The sequence below is a fragment of the Hoplias malabaricus genome, chromosome 12, assembly GCF_029633855.1.
Source record: "Hoplias malabaricus isolate fHopMal1 chromosome 12, fHopMal1.hap1, whole genome shotgun sequence".
Classification (NCBI taxonomy): domain Eukaryota; kingdom Metazoa; phylum Chordata; class Actinopteri; order Characiformes; family Erythrinidae; genus Hoplias; species Hoplias malabaricus.
The window spans coordinates 3128665-3144123 of NC_089811.1; the positions used below are offsets into that span (position 1 = coordinate 3128665).

Here is a 15459-nt window from a genome sequence, read left to right on the forward strand (position 1 = left end):
TCTAAATTTGTCAGTTAAAAGTAAATGTTCAAGAGTATTAACACAAGACATATTCTTGATATAACTGCATCTTTAAAAGAAATCCCAACATTCCTGAAATAAGGTTATATATATATATATATATATATATATATATATATATATATATATATATATATATATATATATATATATATATATATGCCGACAGAACCAGAAAAAAAAATAGAGAGAAAAAATTACTAATGACCTAATTACTAGCATGGCAAGAGTACAAGCCTGAGAAACTTATCTGCCATGGTGGTTGTCCACACAAGATAATATTGAGTTTTCCCCCTTTACAGATATATTAACCTGGTTACTAAACCTAACCCTGCCCAGTTAACATTTGTTGGTTATGATCTCCCTACCCTTCAACTGCCTGATGTTAAAATCATGGGGAAAGCATTTTGTTATTAAAGATGCACACTTTATACCTAAGAATTAGAAAGCATTTTAGGCAAAAAATTAATTGGGGCTGTTAAAATGTTAAAGTTGGTACAAAAGAGCTTTTTTTGCAAATCAAACAACATCAGAAGTTTAATTTGTGCAGTACAAGAAGGATTTCCATTGTACATGTATTCCCCTCAGGGCTTCTTTTCACATTGCACTTGTTAAGACTACCTATTTTCAAGAAGTGACCTTTCAATGTAAAATAAAGTCTGATTGTATTGACTGTCATTGACTCATTTGGTTTCAGTTGATTCTCTCATAAAGGCTGATGGTGTTCGGTCTTGTATGTTAAGAGTTGTCTTCATGGGAGACTGAAAGCATGTTTTTATTTGTAAATGATCCTGTTTGAATATCAAGTTGAGAATCCCAGTAACAGTCCTGGTTTTAAAGATCCCATTGCCATTTTCTGACCTGACCCTATAGTGATTTGTGCATGAGAGATATTCCAAGACATTCCAAGACATTCCAAGATGAAAGTATTTCCTATGATGTTGGTGTTGTATCTGTAAGAGGCATACAGTCGATCTGTTTGCCATCCTCATACCATGAGTCTAACATTTTCTGTGTTCCAATGAATAAGCGTTCGAGTCCCAAAATTTCACCCTCTTTTAAAGACTGATCTGAAAGCTTCTTAACAAATTGAGCCTGTTCTGAGAGGCACAGTGTTAAACTGGTCACACAATAGTGACAGATTAACTATTGCATAATATAATTAACCTACAGTAATTAATGGGAGTGCAAAAGTAATCAATAAGCCCACAATATTGTTTATTAACCATTATTAACCAGAAACTACAATCACTTGAGCATAACAAATACCCTTTCCATAGGAATTCAACATATCGCAAGAGTATTTTCCATCAGTGTCTTTAGTGCACTCATGTAGACATTCCAAAGAACAAGAGTTTCCAACATCTCTTGTGTTGTATCTATAGGAGGCATAATCTGTTTTCCATCCTTGTGACTAATATTTTTGAAGCACCAGTGAACGTACACTCAAGTTTCAATGTCTGGTTCATGGAAATTTTCAGAGTTTGTGAACCACTGTTCAAACCGGGTAGGTTCACAATGGAACAATCAACAGGCAGGATTATTTTAGAAAAACTGAAATGGCAAAAATATGAGGATTCCAAAGGGAGGATACAAACCTGTCAATGTTGTCACATTGGCATGACAGATATCGGTTCCAAACGAATTTGAGATTTCACAAGAGTATTTTCCCGGAGTGTCTGTGTTACACTCATGTAGACATTCCAAGGTGCAGGAATTCTCAGTTACTCTTGTGTTATATCTGTATGAAGCATAGAGTTGCTTTCCGTCTTTGTACCATGTTACAAATAACTTTGGAGCTCCGGTGAAAGTGCATTCAAGCCTCAGACTCTGGCTCATTGGGAAAACTGTGTCCTTCAACCTCGTCACAAAGCGAGCAGGTTCTAAGAGGGACAGCAGAATCATTACATTACTTTTGTCAAAACGGCAAGCACCACCCTGAAGAACATGCTAGAACATGACATTCCACCTCTCAAATGTTTGCTCCACTTGAAATCCAAGAGTGGAAACGATAGCATTGTTCAAGCTTTTCAAATGCGTGCAGGCACTAAGACAAGAGAGCCAAATAAATCCACCCATGTCCCCCAAACAAGCACTGGAAAACAAGACTTTTAAGATACATGCCCTCTATCAGTGTAGAACTGAACCTATGGGGAGAAAAGATTTTGTCTGTGATAAATTAACATCTTCCAAGCTCGTGCAACAACTGGCAATCATAGCATCACACCAAATCACCGTAGACCACCAACTAGGAAAAGAGTTATATCATCTCAAGCACCATGCTGTCCAACCCTGCAATATCAATGTTCTCCATTCTAAGGTACACCGAAGGGAAGAATTTAGAAGGAGTGAATCCAACATAACTGAACAGCAAGCAAGCATCTTCTGGAGTCCTGAGCAGTTTACAAACTTGCAGCTGCATTTCACTGACAATGGTAGATAGCAGTCCCAAATGTATTGGACACCTCAGAAGGATATTCTCCAGTGGTTTCTTTGTTGGATCCAAGATCCATGACTTTGATGTGACTTTTTTAACAGTATATAGTTGCTTGCCATACTTATACCATGTAACAAACATTTTTGGAGCTGCAGAATATGAGCACTCCAGTGTCAATAATCCAAGTTTTCTGAGTTTAATTATTACGAACCGGCACTACTATATCAGTAAAGTAAAAATGATCATCCTACTAATGGTTAAGTGAGAAATGGAGAAACATTATTTTATAAAACTGTGACTACGGTTTAGCATGCTAGATATCCCTTCCATATGAAACTTTCCAAGAGCATTTCCCTGCAGAGTCCTGGTTACACTATTGTAGACATTCTAAGATGCATATATCATCTTTCACTTTACTGTTGTATCTGTAAAATTCGTAAAGCTGTTTGCCATCTTTGAACCAGGAAGAGTTTCTGGGCTTCAGTGAATGTGCACACAAGTCTCAGCTTTTGGCTCATTGGAATGGGAATTTCTCATAAAGCAGGGACCATCTGAGGAGACTGCCATCATGTCAGGTTTTAGTATGCTATGCACGTATAATATGCAAATTGTTTAGATTATTGATCGTTTTATATTACTGATATAATCATTTTGATAAAAAAAGAAGAACAATACTTATACAATTACAACTAAACTTTTTGACATATTGTCATTTGAGCATTTGCATGTACTGTATATCTTCATGGAGCATCTTTAAAAAATTGTTGGAATCATTCCAAGGTGGAAGAATTCTTTGTTACTTTTGTGTTGCATCTGTAAGAGGAGTACAGCTTCCATCTTTGTACCAGGTAATCAATATCAGAGGGGTCCATGTTGATGTGCATTAAATGTGCTACTCTTAGGAACAAAAATATCCTCTTCACATTGCAAACAGGTTCTGAGTAAAATATCACATTTTTCAGGGTTCCAGTGTAAATTTCAGACCATTAAGCTTCCTGGAGAATGCCAATATAATGACGAAATTACGAGCATAAGAAGCTATATAATAGTAACAGCTGTATGATCAAACCTGTGGTCATGGTAGTATGACAGATATCAGACCTATTTACCAGAGTATCTTCACAAGAGTATCTTCTAGGGATGTCCTCAGACCATTCATAGAGGATTTTATGGGTGCAGTCCTATATGTATGAAAGATAGAGTTGTTTGCCATTCGTGTACCAGGTAACAAATATTTCTTTGGCTTCTCCAAACATAGACTAAAGTCTTAGCTTGCAGTTCATGGGGACTGAATTATCCTCTAGCTTCTTTTCAAAATGGGCAGGCACTGGGAGGAATACTGTCATTATAATGACATGAATGGAAAAACAGCCATCCTGGATTCATTTCTTGGATGAATATTAGTAAGGAAATGATGATAAACACTATTTGCAAGATCCAGGAGATTTCAGACATGTCACTATTATCACATCGGTATGACAGGTATCAGATGCATGAGCAGATACATGAAAGGGGCAGGTTCTGAAGAACAGCATTAGACTTGTAACTAAATCAGAGTCATCGTGAAAATCCATAAAATTCTGGTAAAAGTGATTCCTGTAATTAGTTTTACAGGAAATGTTTCCTGTATTAGTTTTTACAATTTAGTAATATATAAAACATATTATTAAATTATAAAAACTAATACAGAAATCAACTTGAAAAAACTCAGATAAGCATATCCAGATGCAGAGGAAGTCTGTCACTTCAAGCATGAAACATATCACATACATAAGCTTTCAAATCTTCATGAGAATGTGCCAGTAGTTTTAAGGGAACACTTGTGGAGACACTCCAAGACACAAACATTAGTACTGTGTCTATAAGAGAGATGAACTTGTTTGCTATCTTTGTACCATGTGTCAAATATTTTAAGAGCACCAGAGAGCCTTTACTTGACTTGATACTGATGTCTTGAAGCCTTGTCTCAAAACATGCATGTTCTGAGAACAACAACAACAAATTTTTTAAGTGGCATCCATTGTAGAAACATCCTTCCGACCATGCTTTGGAATGCAGAACACATTTTGGCTCTAAATTAGCCCAAACAAGCTTCATTTGTAGAAAGATTTGAAAAAGACGTGCTTCAGTAGAACGCAATGCAATATACGAACCTGAGACTACGATCACTTCAGCATGACAAATATCAGTTCCATAAGTGTTCGCAATTTCACATGAGTATTTTCCAGTAGTTTCTTCTGTACACTCATGGAGACATTCCAAAATGCAAGAATCCTTTGTTACTTTGGTGTTGTATCTATAAGACGCATAAAGCTGTTTTCCATCCTTATACCAAGTGACAAACATTTTCGGGGATCCGGTGAATGTGCATTCAAGCCGCAGTTTATGGCTCATTGGAATGAACATGTTGCTCAGCTTCTGTGTAAAACAGGGTGGATCTGGTGCTGTGAGAAACAGTAAGGCATCAAGTTATACCAGCATCACATTAGGATCCTTTGAAAAACATGAATTTGATTGTTGCTGTATCATTAAACAATGCTGAGTATATTACATGCTTTCTGCAAATGCAATGTTGCTCCAAACAAATGGCTGTGATCAATGTAGTCAAATCCTTTTTAAAAACTTTGATTTAAGAATCAGAAGATCCATTAATGGTTAAGAAAATCCAAGAATTATTGTCCACTGAAGAACATTTCAGGATGACTCACGCTACTTCTACAAGAGATCTGACAATGTTGGTATGGCAAGCATTTATTCAACTTCTTATTCAGGGTCCTCTTGGCTCTTCTTATTGTCTTTCTTACTTTATACTTTATAGTGTTCTGCTGTTTACCTGACAGCTCCAGAAAAGTAAATGTCCATGTTTATAATGTGAAAAAAGAGAACCATTCTCAGCCATTGGCATTCAAGAACTTGAATCTTGTGCTCAGTGTTCAACTTGGGTCCAAAGAGTTCCAAAGAAATTTGTGAGACCAACAATGAGGAGTGAACATAAATACTCCATGTCACCAAAGTAAAGAAACATCTACTAAACACAATGCTGACAGGCAACACAGAAAATGTTCAATGAATCAAACACTACTTTCTACCTTTAATCCAGAGCATGCCTATATCAGTAAGACTATCAGTAAGCAAATTGGCTAATGAATAAAAATTTGAAATTCCACATAAGAACAAGTTTTTTCTCCATAAGGTCATGCAGACATTCAACAATGTAGTTATTATTTTTTTTACTATGGTGTTGTATCACTAAGACTCTCTTAAAGCTGTGCTTCAACCTTACACCAAGTGACAAACACTTTTGGTCATGTCAACATGCCTTCAATAGACAAAGTTTATATCTCTTTAGGACAGCAACATTCTTCAATTTTTTCACAAGAATGAAGAGCTGGAACCGTAAAGCAACACATTGATTCATTCACATTTCCTGCAGTGAAAACTCAGAATCCCTTTCCAACAATTTCCAAAGGACAAGTGAAACAGAGGAAACAAACCAAAGATTGAACAGTGATCACCACAAGAATAAAGAGCAATAATGTACATGTATCTGAAGATATGTCAAAACATGTCACACAGTTCATACAAGACCACATAAATCATTAAAACTGATGAGTGGATTTCACTACTGTTCTCTGGTTAAACTAACTGCAATCTATCATTTTCACTTGCTCAATTTTTTTTCTATTAGTCATGGGTTAAATTTGGGTGATGTTATAATGGGTATGCTACATACATACAATAGTTAGACTTTTTCATTGATTTGATGAGTCTTTGTATAAACTTTTGAGCCTACTGAAAATTTATTTTGACTTATGGTTTCATTTATTTAATGAAATGCAATGTTCCCCCCCATATCCCCTTGTATCATGCTACCAAATAACATTTTATGTCAAATAGTAGGTAGACATGATTTTGGAAACAGAATGTTTTTGCAGCTTTATAACATTTTATGGTTTTATTTGGGCAAGATATAAAAATAACAAAGGAAAATACTTGTCTCCATAGAATTTAAGTCAAATCCAATATCTATTCCTTAAATGTAAGTAATTTCTTCTTCTTGGATTAAGCTTTAGTAACTTTTTTCCCAATTAGAAACATTTTGATATTGCAGATTTAGTATATAATAAAGCTGTACTGATCATTTTTGGCCATGCCAACATCAGAATCTGCAAATTGCCCAGTGCGTTGTTAGCTGTTTAAAGCTTGAAACTACAGCCCACGCTGCATGTTAGTTGAAACACACTTGTTAGTGATGGGGAAACTAGCAGAAGCTGCCCTTTCTCTGATGTACTAACCTCTCAGCTCAGCAACTGATTCTGAAGAGATCTGTCCAATTTCATTTGATAAACAATATTGGTATTTCCCAATATCTGATTTTTCAAATGAATGAGTTTCCAAATGTGCAATTGATTCTTGGAAATGAAGGCTCTGCTTTTTATCCAAAATGACTGTTCTTTTGTTACTTAATAAGTTAATTCCAAATGGGGCAGCACCAATAATCTCACATTGAAATACAGCACTCGGTCCCTTTACTACATCCAGCATTTGTAATTCTTTGGTGATGGAGGAAGTTTCTGAGAATAAAAATGAAAACTTTTATCAAAAACATGATTTTATGTCCTACTGACAATATCATTAATGTTTTAGTTGTTATTATGATCATTAATGTTTTAATATCAATATAATAATACAACTTGCACAATTAGCCTAATTTAGCTTTTCACAAAAAAAAAATTACAGTTAGATATGCTTGTCATGATAAGCAACCACCATAATCTCCAAATTCAAAAGGTCTTTATCAAAAGTAGTATTCTTATAATCTCATATATAAGGACTTGATGCAACATTTTAAGCAATTATCTCCACTGTATCTATCGATTTTTACAGCTAAATCACATCTTGCACACCACAATGACAGACTTTTAAACACGACAAAACACAATGGCATATACATGGAATATGGAAAGTACTTACCCTGCTTTGTCAGAAAAGACAAATAATATGCGCTTCAACTATCACATAGAAATACATATAAGCATATGAACATCGTATAAGCTTTGGGTTTGGACACGCAAGAGTTACTAACTTATTTTCAAAAGTTTTATCTATTTTAAAGTTCTTTTGTACTTCACTTTTTCATTATGCACTCCACATGTGATGGAGGTAGCTAGGGCTACACTCAATGCATCAAAAACATCTAGGTTTGGCTAGAGCAGTGACATATGAACTGTCCAAGGCTGCACCAAATTGATATGGGGTGTGATTCCAGAGACTGATGTTATTTCAAGAGTGTATTAGTTATCAGAAGATCCTTGATAGTTAAATGCAGAAGATATGCAAATATTTTCTTTGTACCAGACAATGTTCACTGGGGATGATCTTGTTAGCACAAAGTCTGTAATTTCAAGATTTTCAGAAAAGAAACGTTTGACTCTGACATGCCCACAGACACAAACAAGTAGAGAATTACAAAACATTTAACATATAAATAATATTTTGATTCATAAAAAAGAAATAAAAAATCTACATATATTTATAGATTATTCAAAGATCATTGCATCTCCTGCAGAAAATGGCTCTCAGCCATCATTAAGGCACAATAGGCTTTCACATGAAAACTCAAAACTTTGCAGACAGTAGACGCTGACGCTTACGCTTACATTCCAGCAGCAGGGAGTCACACAAAGACAGGACAAGTAAATAAGACTGAACAAACATTATTGACACACACACTGATTTTATGAAATGGTCCTCAACTAACCAATCTCATTAGAACAACCTCATAAAAATGCTTAAAATGTGGTGGCAACAATATCTAAGCACTATCAGCTTTCACATTACTTCAATTTAAAAACAACTCGAATCAAATGCTGCTGCCATTTATTTTTATATAATTGTTCCAACGCAGATGCAAAGCTTGAAATAATAAAACCCAGTAAACTCACCAGTAACATTCAGTTTAGCAGTGCAGCTTTCACTTCCATGTTTGTTAGAAGCACGACAGGAATATTCTCCACTGTCATCTTTGGTTGAATTCAGGAGTTCCAGGGTTGATGTGATAGCACGGCTGATGATCCTGTACTTGTCACTCTGTTTGATTTCTGAGTCAGACTTGAACCATTTGAAGGTCACGTCAGGTGCATCTTCAGTCTCGCATTCAAACTTCGCAGGAGTGCCAGCGTTGATTTCCAGATCATGGATTTTTCGCTTGAAAACTGGTGGTACTAAATTATGAGAGATAAAATATACAAATTAATGATCCCATACATTTTATAAGCATCTAAACTGTGGTCAGCAGGATGTAGTATGGATAAGGTGAAAATGAGAGTAGTCCTCAAGTAACTGTGAAAAAAAAATGATGTGAATATTAGATTAGAGTTTCAAAAGGAGTTGATGAAGGAGCCACACAATGATATAATGTACCAACACATGCTTCAGGAATGGAGTGAAGAAGACAGAAATAGACATTTTTTATGTTCAAATATGAAAGTAGGTGAAAGTAGGTTTCCACACGTGATCAGAACTCCCCAAATGTAGTCAGAAAAAGGTGAATTGATGAGAATATGCTGGTGATACAGGCACGTAGTGGATAATTAGTAATGATCGGAATGTTCTACACCTAAACTGAAAACTGTTAATGATTAGATGTCTCAATTATGGTGACAAAAAGACCTGCAAAATACAACCTCTTGAGACCACTGTGAGCCTTGATGACGTTGAGACCTTGCCAGCTTCACTCACAGCTTCGCATGTGTACTCTCCTTCATGTTTTTCTTTCAAAACTTTGTTGATTACTAATGTATGTGTGTCCTGGTCTTTGGAACATTTGAACTCTTTGCCAGATTTGATCAATTTACATTTGAAAAACCAGTTAACATTAATCACATGTTTTATTTTAACCTTAAATGTAACCGCAGAACCCTCCACCACAGCAACATCTTCTAATGGTGTTTCAAACAAAAGCTCTTTCTCCAGATCCTGAGGTTCTGTCTTCCCTTCTGCTGTTATGTCCTCTATAAGAAACTCTTCCCTTCTTTCTTTCTGAATAAGGGCCTCTGGAGCCTCTTTAACTGGAATTGTTGTCTTGGATAAACCTGAGGTTACAGATGCAAGACCTACATCTCTCTCATAGCCTTGTACAGACAGAGATTTCCTTTCAGTCTGAATGGATTTCTGGACGTCCAGCTGTCTTTCAGTGGTCACCTGAGTCATCTGTTGTGTTGACTTTTCTACATCAAATTGTTCCTGAACAGTTTTATACTGTACAGACTCTTTAGTGTCAATCTTAGGTGCAGCCAAGTGAGTTTTTGGCCTTGGCAACACTTCCTCATTTTCTGTCAACTGCATTTCCTTGGCCAAAACCTGAGGTTCTAACTTCCTTTCTGCTGTTATGTCCTCTATAAGAAATTCTTCCAGTCTTTCTTTTTGGATAAAGGTCTTTGTAGACTCCTCAACTGGAACTGCTTTAATGGGTAAATCTGAGGTTACAGCTGCATGACGTACATCTCTCTCAAAGCCTTGTATTGACACTGATTTCATTTCAGTCTGTATGGACTTCTGGATGTCCAGCTTTCTTTCAGTGGTCACCTGAGTCATCTGTTTTGTTGACGTGTCTACAACAAATTGTTCCTGATCTGTTTGGGACTGTAAATAATCTTTAGTTACAGTCTTTGATGCAGCTGACTGAGTTTTTGGGGTCGGCAACATTTGCACTTTTTCTGTCAACTGCAAAAGCTTCTTGGCTAAAACCTGAGGTTCTGACTTTCCTTCTGTTATGTCCTCTACATGATATTCTTCCCTTCTTTCTTTCTGAATAAGTGCCTCTGAAGCCTTTTTAACTGGAATTGTTGTCTTGGATAAACCTGAGGTTACAGATGCAAGACCTACATCTTTCTCATAGCCTTGTGCCGACAGAGATTTCCTTTCAGTCTGAATCGATTTCTGGACGTCCAGCTGTCTTTCAGTGGTCACCTGAGTCATCTGTTGTGTTGACTTTTCTACAACAAATTTTTCCTGAACAGTTTTATACTGTACAGACTCTTTAGTTTCTGTCTTAGTTGCAGCCAACTGAAATTTTGGTGTTGGCAACACTTCTGTCAACTGCAAAAGCTCCTTCTCCAAAGCCTGATGTTCAGACTTCTCTTCTGTTATTATGTCCTCTGTAAGAAATGCTTCCCTCCTTTCTTTTTGAATGAGGGCTTTTGTAGACTCCTCAACTGGAACTGCTTTCATGGGTAAATCTGAGATAACAGCAGTGAGACCCACATCTCTCTCATAGCCTTGTACTGACACAGATTTAATTTCAGTCTGTATGGACTTCTGGACGTCCAGCTTTCTTTCAGTGGTCATCTGGGTGATCTTTTGTGTTGACTCTTGTACAAGTATTTCTTCCTGTCCCGTTATATACTGTAAAGACTCTTTAGTTTCAGTCTTCAGTGCAGCTGACTGAGATTTTGGTGGTGGAAACATTTCTACATTTTCTGTCAACTGCACAGTCTCCACCACTGGGGACAGTATCTCTTTTGAAGGAGCAATACTAGGCTGTACCCTCTGGTGTCTGAGAAGAGGCACTGTGTCAAACTGTTCAGAAGTGCAGACATGTTGCTCCTGATAAATAATGGAGTTTAAGGCAGCCTGAACTTCACTCCTGAGATCAGCTGTCTGAGGATATTCACCCTCAAAGGCAATAGTTATTTCTACTGGGGCAGATGGTGTTGTAATAAGACACGAAAACTTTCTACACTTAGGTTCTTTACATACCTTGACCTCTTTCACTTCCACAACTTCCAAGACACACACCATATCTGCAAGAATTAATGGTTGTTCACAAGACAAAGCACACAGTAGTGCATTTTTCAGCTGATGCTTGATATTCAAAGAATGTGATTTTGATGTGGGAATCACTAATGTGATTTCCTTTGAAAGGGCTTTGCTTTCTTGAGACTCAGTCACCAGAAGAGGTGCTGTAGGCTGAGTGATAATATTTGTAACTGCGGTCTTAGGTTTGATACTGTCCTGAGTTACTTCACCTGTAAAAGGTTGCTTTTCTTCCATTAATATTGACTGCCTTAGTGACTGGCCTTCTTGAATTTGAACAGCAAAGTCCTGTTCTGCAGCTTCAAGGGTGATGCAGCTTTCTGTGGCTATGGCCTTCTCCTCAATATGAAGAGGTTGCACAGGCAGTTTGGGTTCTGCATTTAACATGCAAGTACACTTCTCTATTAATATAAGATTGTCTGTGTGACCCTCCTTTAAAGTGGGTGTGTCTGACATTGACATTGCATGCATAACATTCCAATTATCTTCCTTTTGTATAAGTGCATGTTGCTCTTTAACACTAGTGCTAAAAGGACATTCCTTTGGAAGCTGCGTAGGCTCCAACACCACATGCAAACTGTGCAAAGGTTTGGGCTCCTTTCTAACATGAGGTTTGACCCCTTTGACAGAAATATCAAGGTGTTTGGAGAAATCTGCTGTCAGTTCTCTTTTCTCTTCTATAGCAACTGCATGCATACGAGCTTTTTGCTGCCTCAGCTGTGCTACCTGTTGGTCTGGCTCTTGAATGCAGGGTAGCCCTTCTTTACATAAAGTAGTCTCTGACTGTATTGATGGAAGATTTAGCTTGGCTGGAGCCTCTTCCCACGGTTTTATGGACACTGTGGACTCTCTGGAAGAAATTTGAGTTACGTCTTCACAATATACTGCTCTCTGATCATCCACAGATGTTGTGAGCAAAGGAACTGGGCTTTTTCTGGATTCAGCTTGCTCTGGTTCTGGTTTCTCACTGGTAAATCTACTTTCAGCTGAAAGAATACCTTGGTCACCAATTACCTGTAAATTAAGCACGGGATTCTCTTCCCTTTGAGAATGCACAATAACAGGACTGTCTAAACCTGCAACTGCAGCTGTTATGTCTGCCTTGAGTTTATGCTTTTCTTCAACAATGAGGGCTGATTTCAACATCTGATCTTTGGACAACTGTGCCATCTCCCCAGATGGTTTATCTATATTAAAAATATCTTCCTTAGGGAAGACATGTTTAATGTCACTGACTGATGTAAGAACTGGTTTGTATTGCTCCTTTCCTCTGAAACATTCAGTGCACTCAAAAGCTGGTATGGTTGAAGTATGAGTCTCTGTAAGTGGCAGATTCTCTGAAGTTATTGCAGACTGTAATATCTTTACCCCTTCTTTTATTCTAAAGCTTTTCTCCTCATCAGGGTATGGGATCATCTTGCATTCTTCTCTTAAGATAGCAATGTTCATTTCAACTTGATGACTACTGACAGCAACGTTTGGCTCTGGAACTGATTGTAACTTCTTACTGTCTATGGTAGTGACAGTTTCAGCTTTCAGAAGTGTAAGAGGGGTCATGCTCTCAGAAATAGCAGACATCACTTTTGTGGGTTGTTCCTTAGTGGGTTCAAGTTCCATGACCCCAGGACTTTTGATACGATCAAGGTGTTGTTCAGTAAAGCCTTGGCTTTCATGAACAGCAGAGGCCATTGTAGCCAGGTGGAGCTGTTTCAAAGATGTTGCCACAGCTGGTTGCCGCTGGACTGGAGCAACACATTCTCTCTCTTGTGTTTCATGAGACTGCAGAACTGCAGCTTGCTTAGTTACCTGTTCTATGTGCATAGTTGCAGATGAAACATTTACATCACATATAGTACCAACTTGCTCACTTTCTACACCCTGCCTATCTTCCGTGCCAATGGTATAATCAATCGTGTGTCTCTCTTGCAGAGTAGCGCTGGGCTGTCCAGGAAGATGCATGCTATACAAATAAGACTTTGAGGTCTGTTCGCTCACAGACACTTTGCAAGTTTTTTGCTGCAGTGAAACGACTTGCTCTTGCTTTTGGGATTCTGACACAGTATCAATGAAGACAATTAGTTCAGCACTGCAAGATGCTTCTCCCAGCAAGTTGGATGCCTTACATGAGTAGGAACCACTGTCACTTTGCTCAAGGTGCATCATTTTCAAGAAGCCAGATCCATCCATATTATGTACAATGCTACAATATTTACTAGGCTGAATATGATAGCTTCCTCTAAACCACTGAATGTTGGGGAGAGGAGCTCCTACAACTTGGTATTCAAAGACTGCACTTCCTCCAACTGTGCACTGTAAAGACTGTATTGCTTTGGTGAAATATGGTGGTTGTCTAATTTGTTGTTCAACATTCTGTGTATCTTTCACTTTAACATGTAGATAAGAAGTGCATGTTGATTTGCCAAACCTATTGCTTGCAGTACAAGTGTACTCTCCTTCTAATTCCTTTCTAACATTGCTTATCACCAAAGTGTATTCCTCATTCTCCTGGACGAATGTATAAACAGATGAAGAGGTTATTATCTCACCATTGTGAAACCACTGAACAAAGGGTTTTGGAAATCCAGACACAGTGACAGTAAATTTAGCTGTGTTTCCAACAGTAATGATTGCTGGGGAGAGTTTGGTTACAAAAACTGGCTTTTCTATTTGTCTTTCTAATGTATCTGAATATAATTTAGATTCTGGCTTAAGTTCAAAGGCTTTGCCTTTTTCTTTTATATGAAGGCTTGTTGTGTAAGAGTCCTCTTCTGTAGACACAGCCAAGCTAGAAAAAGCTGAGCACAGAAATTACATTTTCACATATTAATTATTTCAGACCAGATTATATCAGTTATAGACATTCTGAGCAAATACAGACTGTTATAAAAACACTCATTTACTTTAAAGTAATTTATTAAAGTCATCTATTTTATCGGTCATTAAACATAGTTATTGGCATTATAATAATATGTTATTTTGGTTTCTCTTTGTTCTGTAATGTGTAGTGTCCCTTTGTGTACTTTTTTTTTTTTTAATTACGACTATCATTATGGGCAGACCCATATTTTGTAGTTTACCTTTGGTTTCCTCCACATATGAAGGTTCCTCTTCTGTCTTTGACACTGAAATGAAATGAAAAGCAAACATGTGGGTTATTAGAAACCATGTTTTTTTTTTTTTTTTGTGGGTTTGTGCAATCACATATTAAAATCAATTTTCTACTCAAAATGAACCACATCTTATTTGAAGAACTCCCTTGAAGGATGCTTAACACAGTCTCAGTCAACTCCCACCAAAGAGATCACTTTCTTTTGTTAAAATATTTTTCAAGAGATGTCGCAGTCTGCTTCACACATGTCAAGTAGGAATGAGAATTTACAGAATTTAGACATAAAGGCAGAACTAAAAAAAGATGATAGGGACCAAAGCATGCAAATGCCAACCTGTCTTCAGTCTGAGCGGAGTGCTGCAAGTATTATCTCCTGCAGCATTGATAATTTTGCATGTGTAAGAGCCACCTTTCTTGGCATCAACATTCATTACATTTAAGAAGCACAAGGGCCCATCATGTTTCATTGAGAATAACCTTGACTCTTCAACATTTACGTGGTTATTTAGCCAAACCACATATGGAGAGGACATTCCTTTGATTATACAATAAAGAGAGACATTCTCTTTTTGCTTGTCAAGGATTTGTGGTGGCAGTTTCACAAGGAACTCAGGCTCGGTTGCTTGATATAATTCATATTCCACCAACGGCACAACATCAGGGAAGTAGTGTCTGCACGTTAGCCACTTTGCTTTCAGGGAGGAAGGGTGAAGCTGTCCGACATGTTGCATGGACTCCTGTTTTTCTTTTTCTTCTTGATCAGAGGCCTTTGCACTGGACTCATTTTCACTTTTGGAAGATTTACTGACATAATCAGAAGAGAATGGGGTTTCTGCTTTGAGGGGTGCGTCCTTGGCTGAGTGAGAATAAAGTTAGGGAGATTTATTAGGGATTATTCATCAGTAAGAGGATATTTTAGCATTGATAAATGAGTTAGCGTGATGGAAGGATGGTGTTAGGCCAGGCTTGTGAAAGAGTAACCTATTTACCGGATTAAAAACCATTACATGAAATAATTAAAATTAGTCATAGTCGTATGGAAAATAACACCAGCTTTAAGCAGGATGGGATGGAA

At 37.3% G+C, this 15459-nt stretch overlaps 1 protein-coding gene across 1 annotated transcript in view; it reads right to left on the reverse strand.

The window, feature by feature from the left end:
* The window catches only part of ttn.1 (titin, tandem duplicate 1), a 153882-nt gene that overhangs the window by 105039 nt on the left and 33384 nt on the right, over positions 1 to 15459 (reverse strand). Inside the window, 13 exon segments of the mRNA XM_066686859.1 lie at positions 883 to 991; positions 994 to 1121; positions 1258 to 1426; positions 1428 to 1515; positions 1616 to 1904; positions 2575 to 2607; positions 2843 to 2922; positions 2924 to 2990; positions 3645 to 3785; positions 4612 to 4902; positions 8404 to 8682; positions 14353 to 14397; positions 14719 to 15240. Coding sequence (XP_066542956.1) covers positions 883 to 991; positions 994 to 1121; positions 1258 to 1426; positions 1428 to 1515; positions 1616 to 1904; positions 2575 to 2607; positions 2843 to 2922; positions 2924 to 2990; positions 3645 to 3785; positions 4612 to 4902; positions 8404 to 8682; positions 14353 to 14397; positions 14719 to 15240 — 2241 coding nt within the window.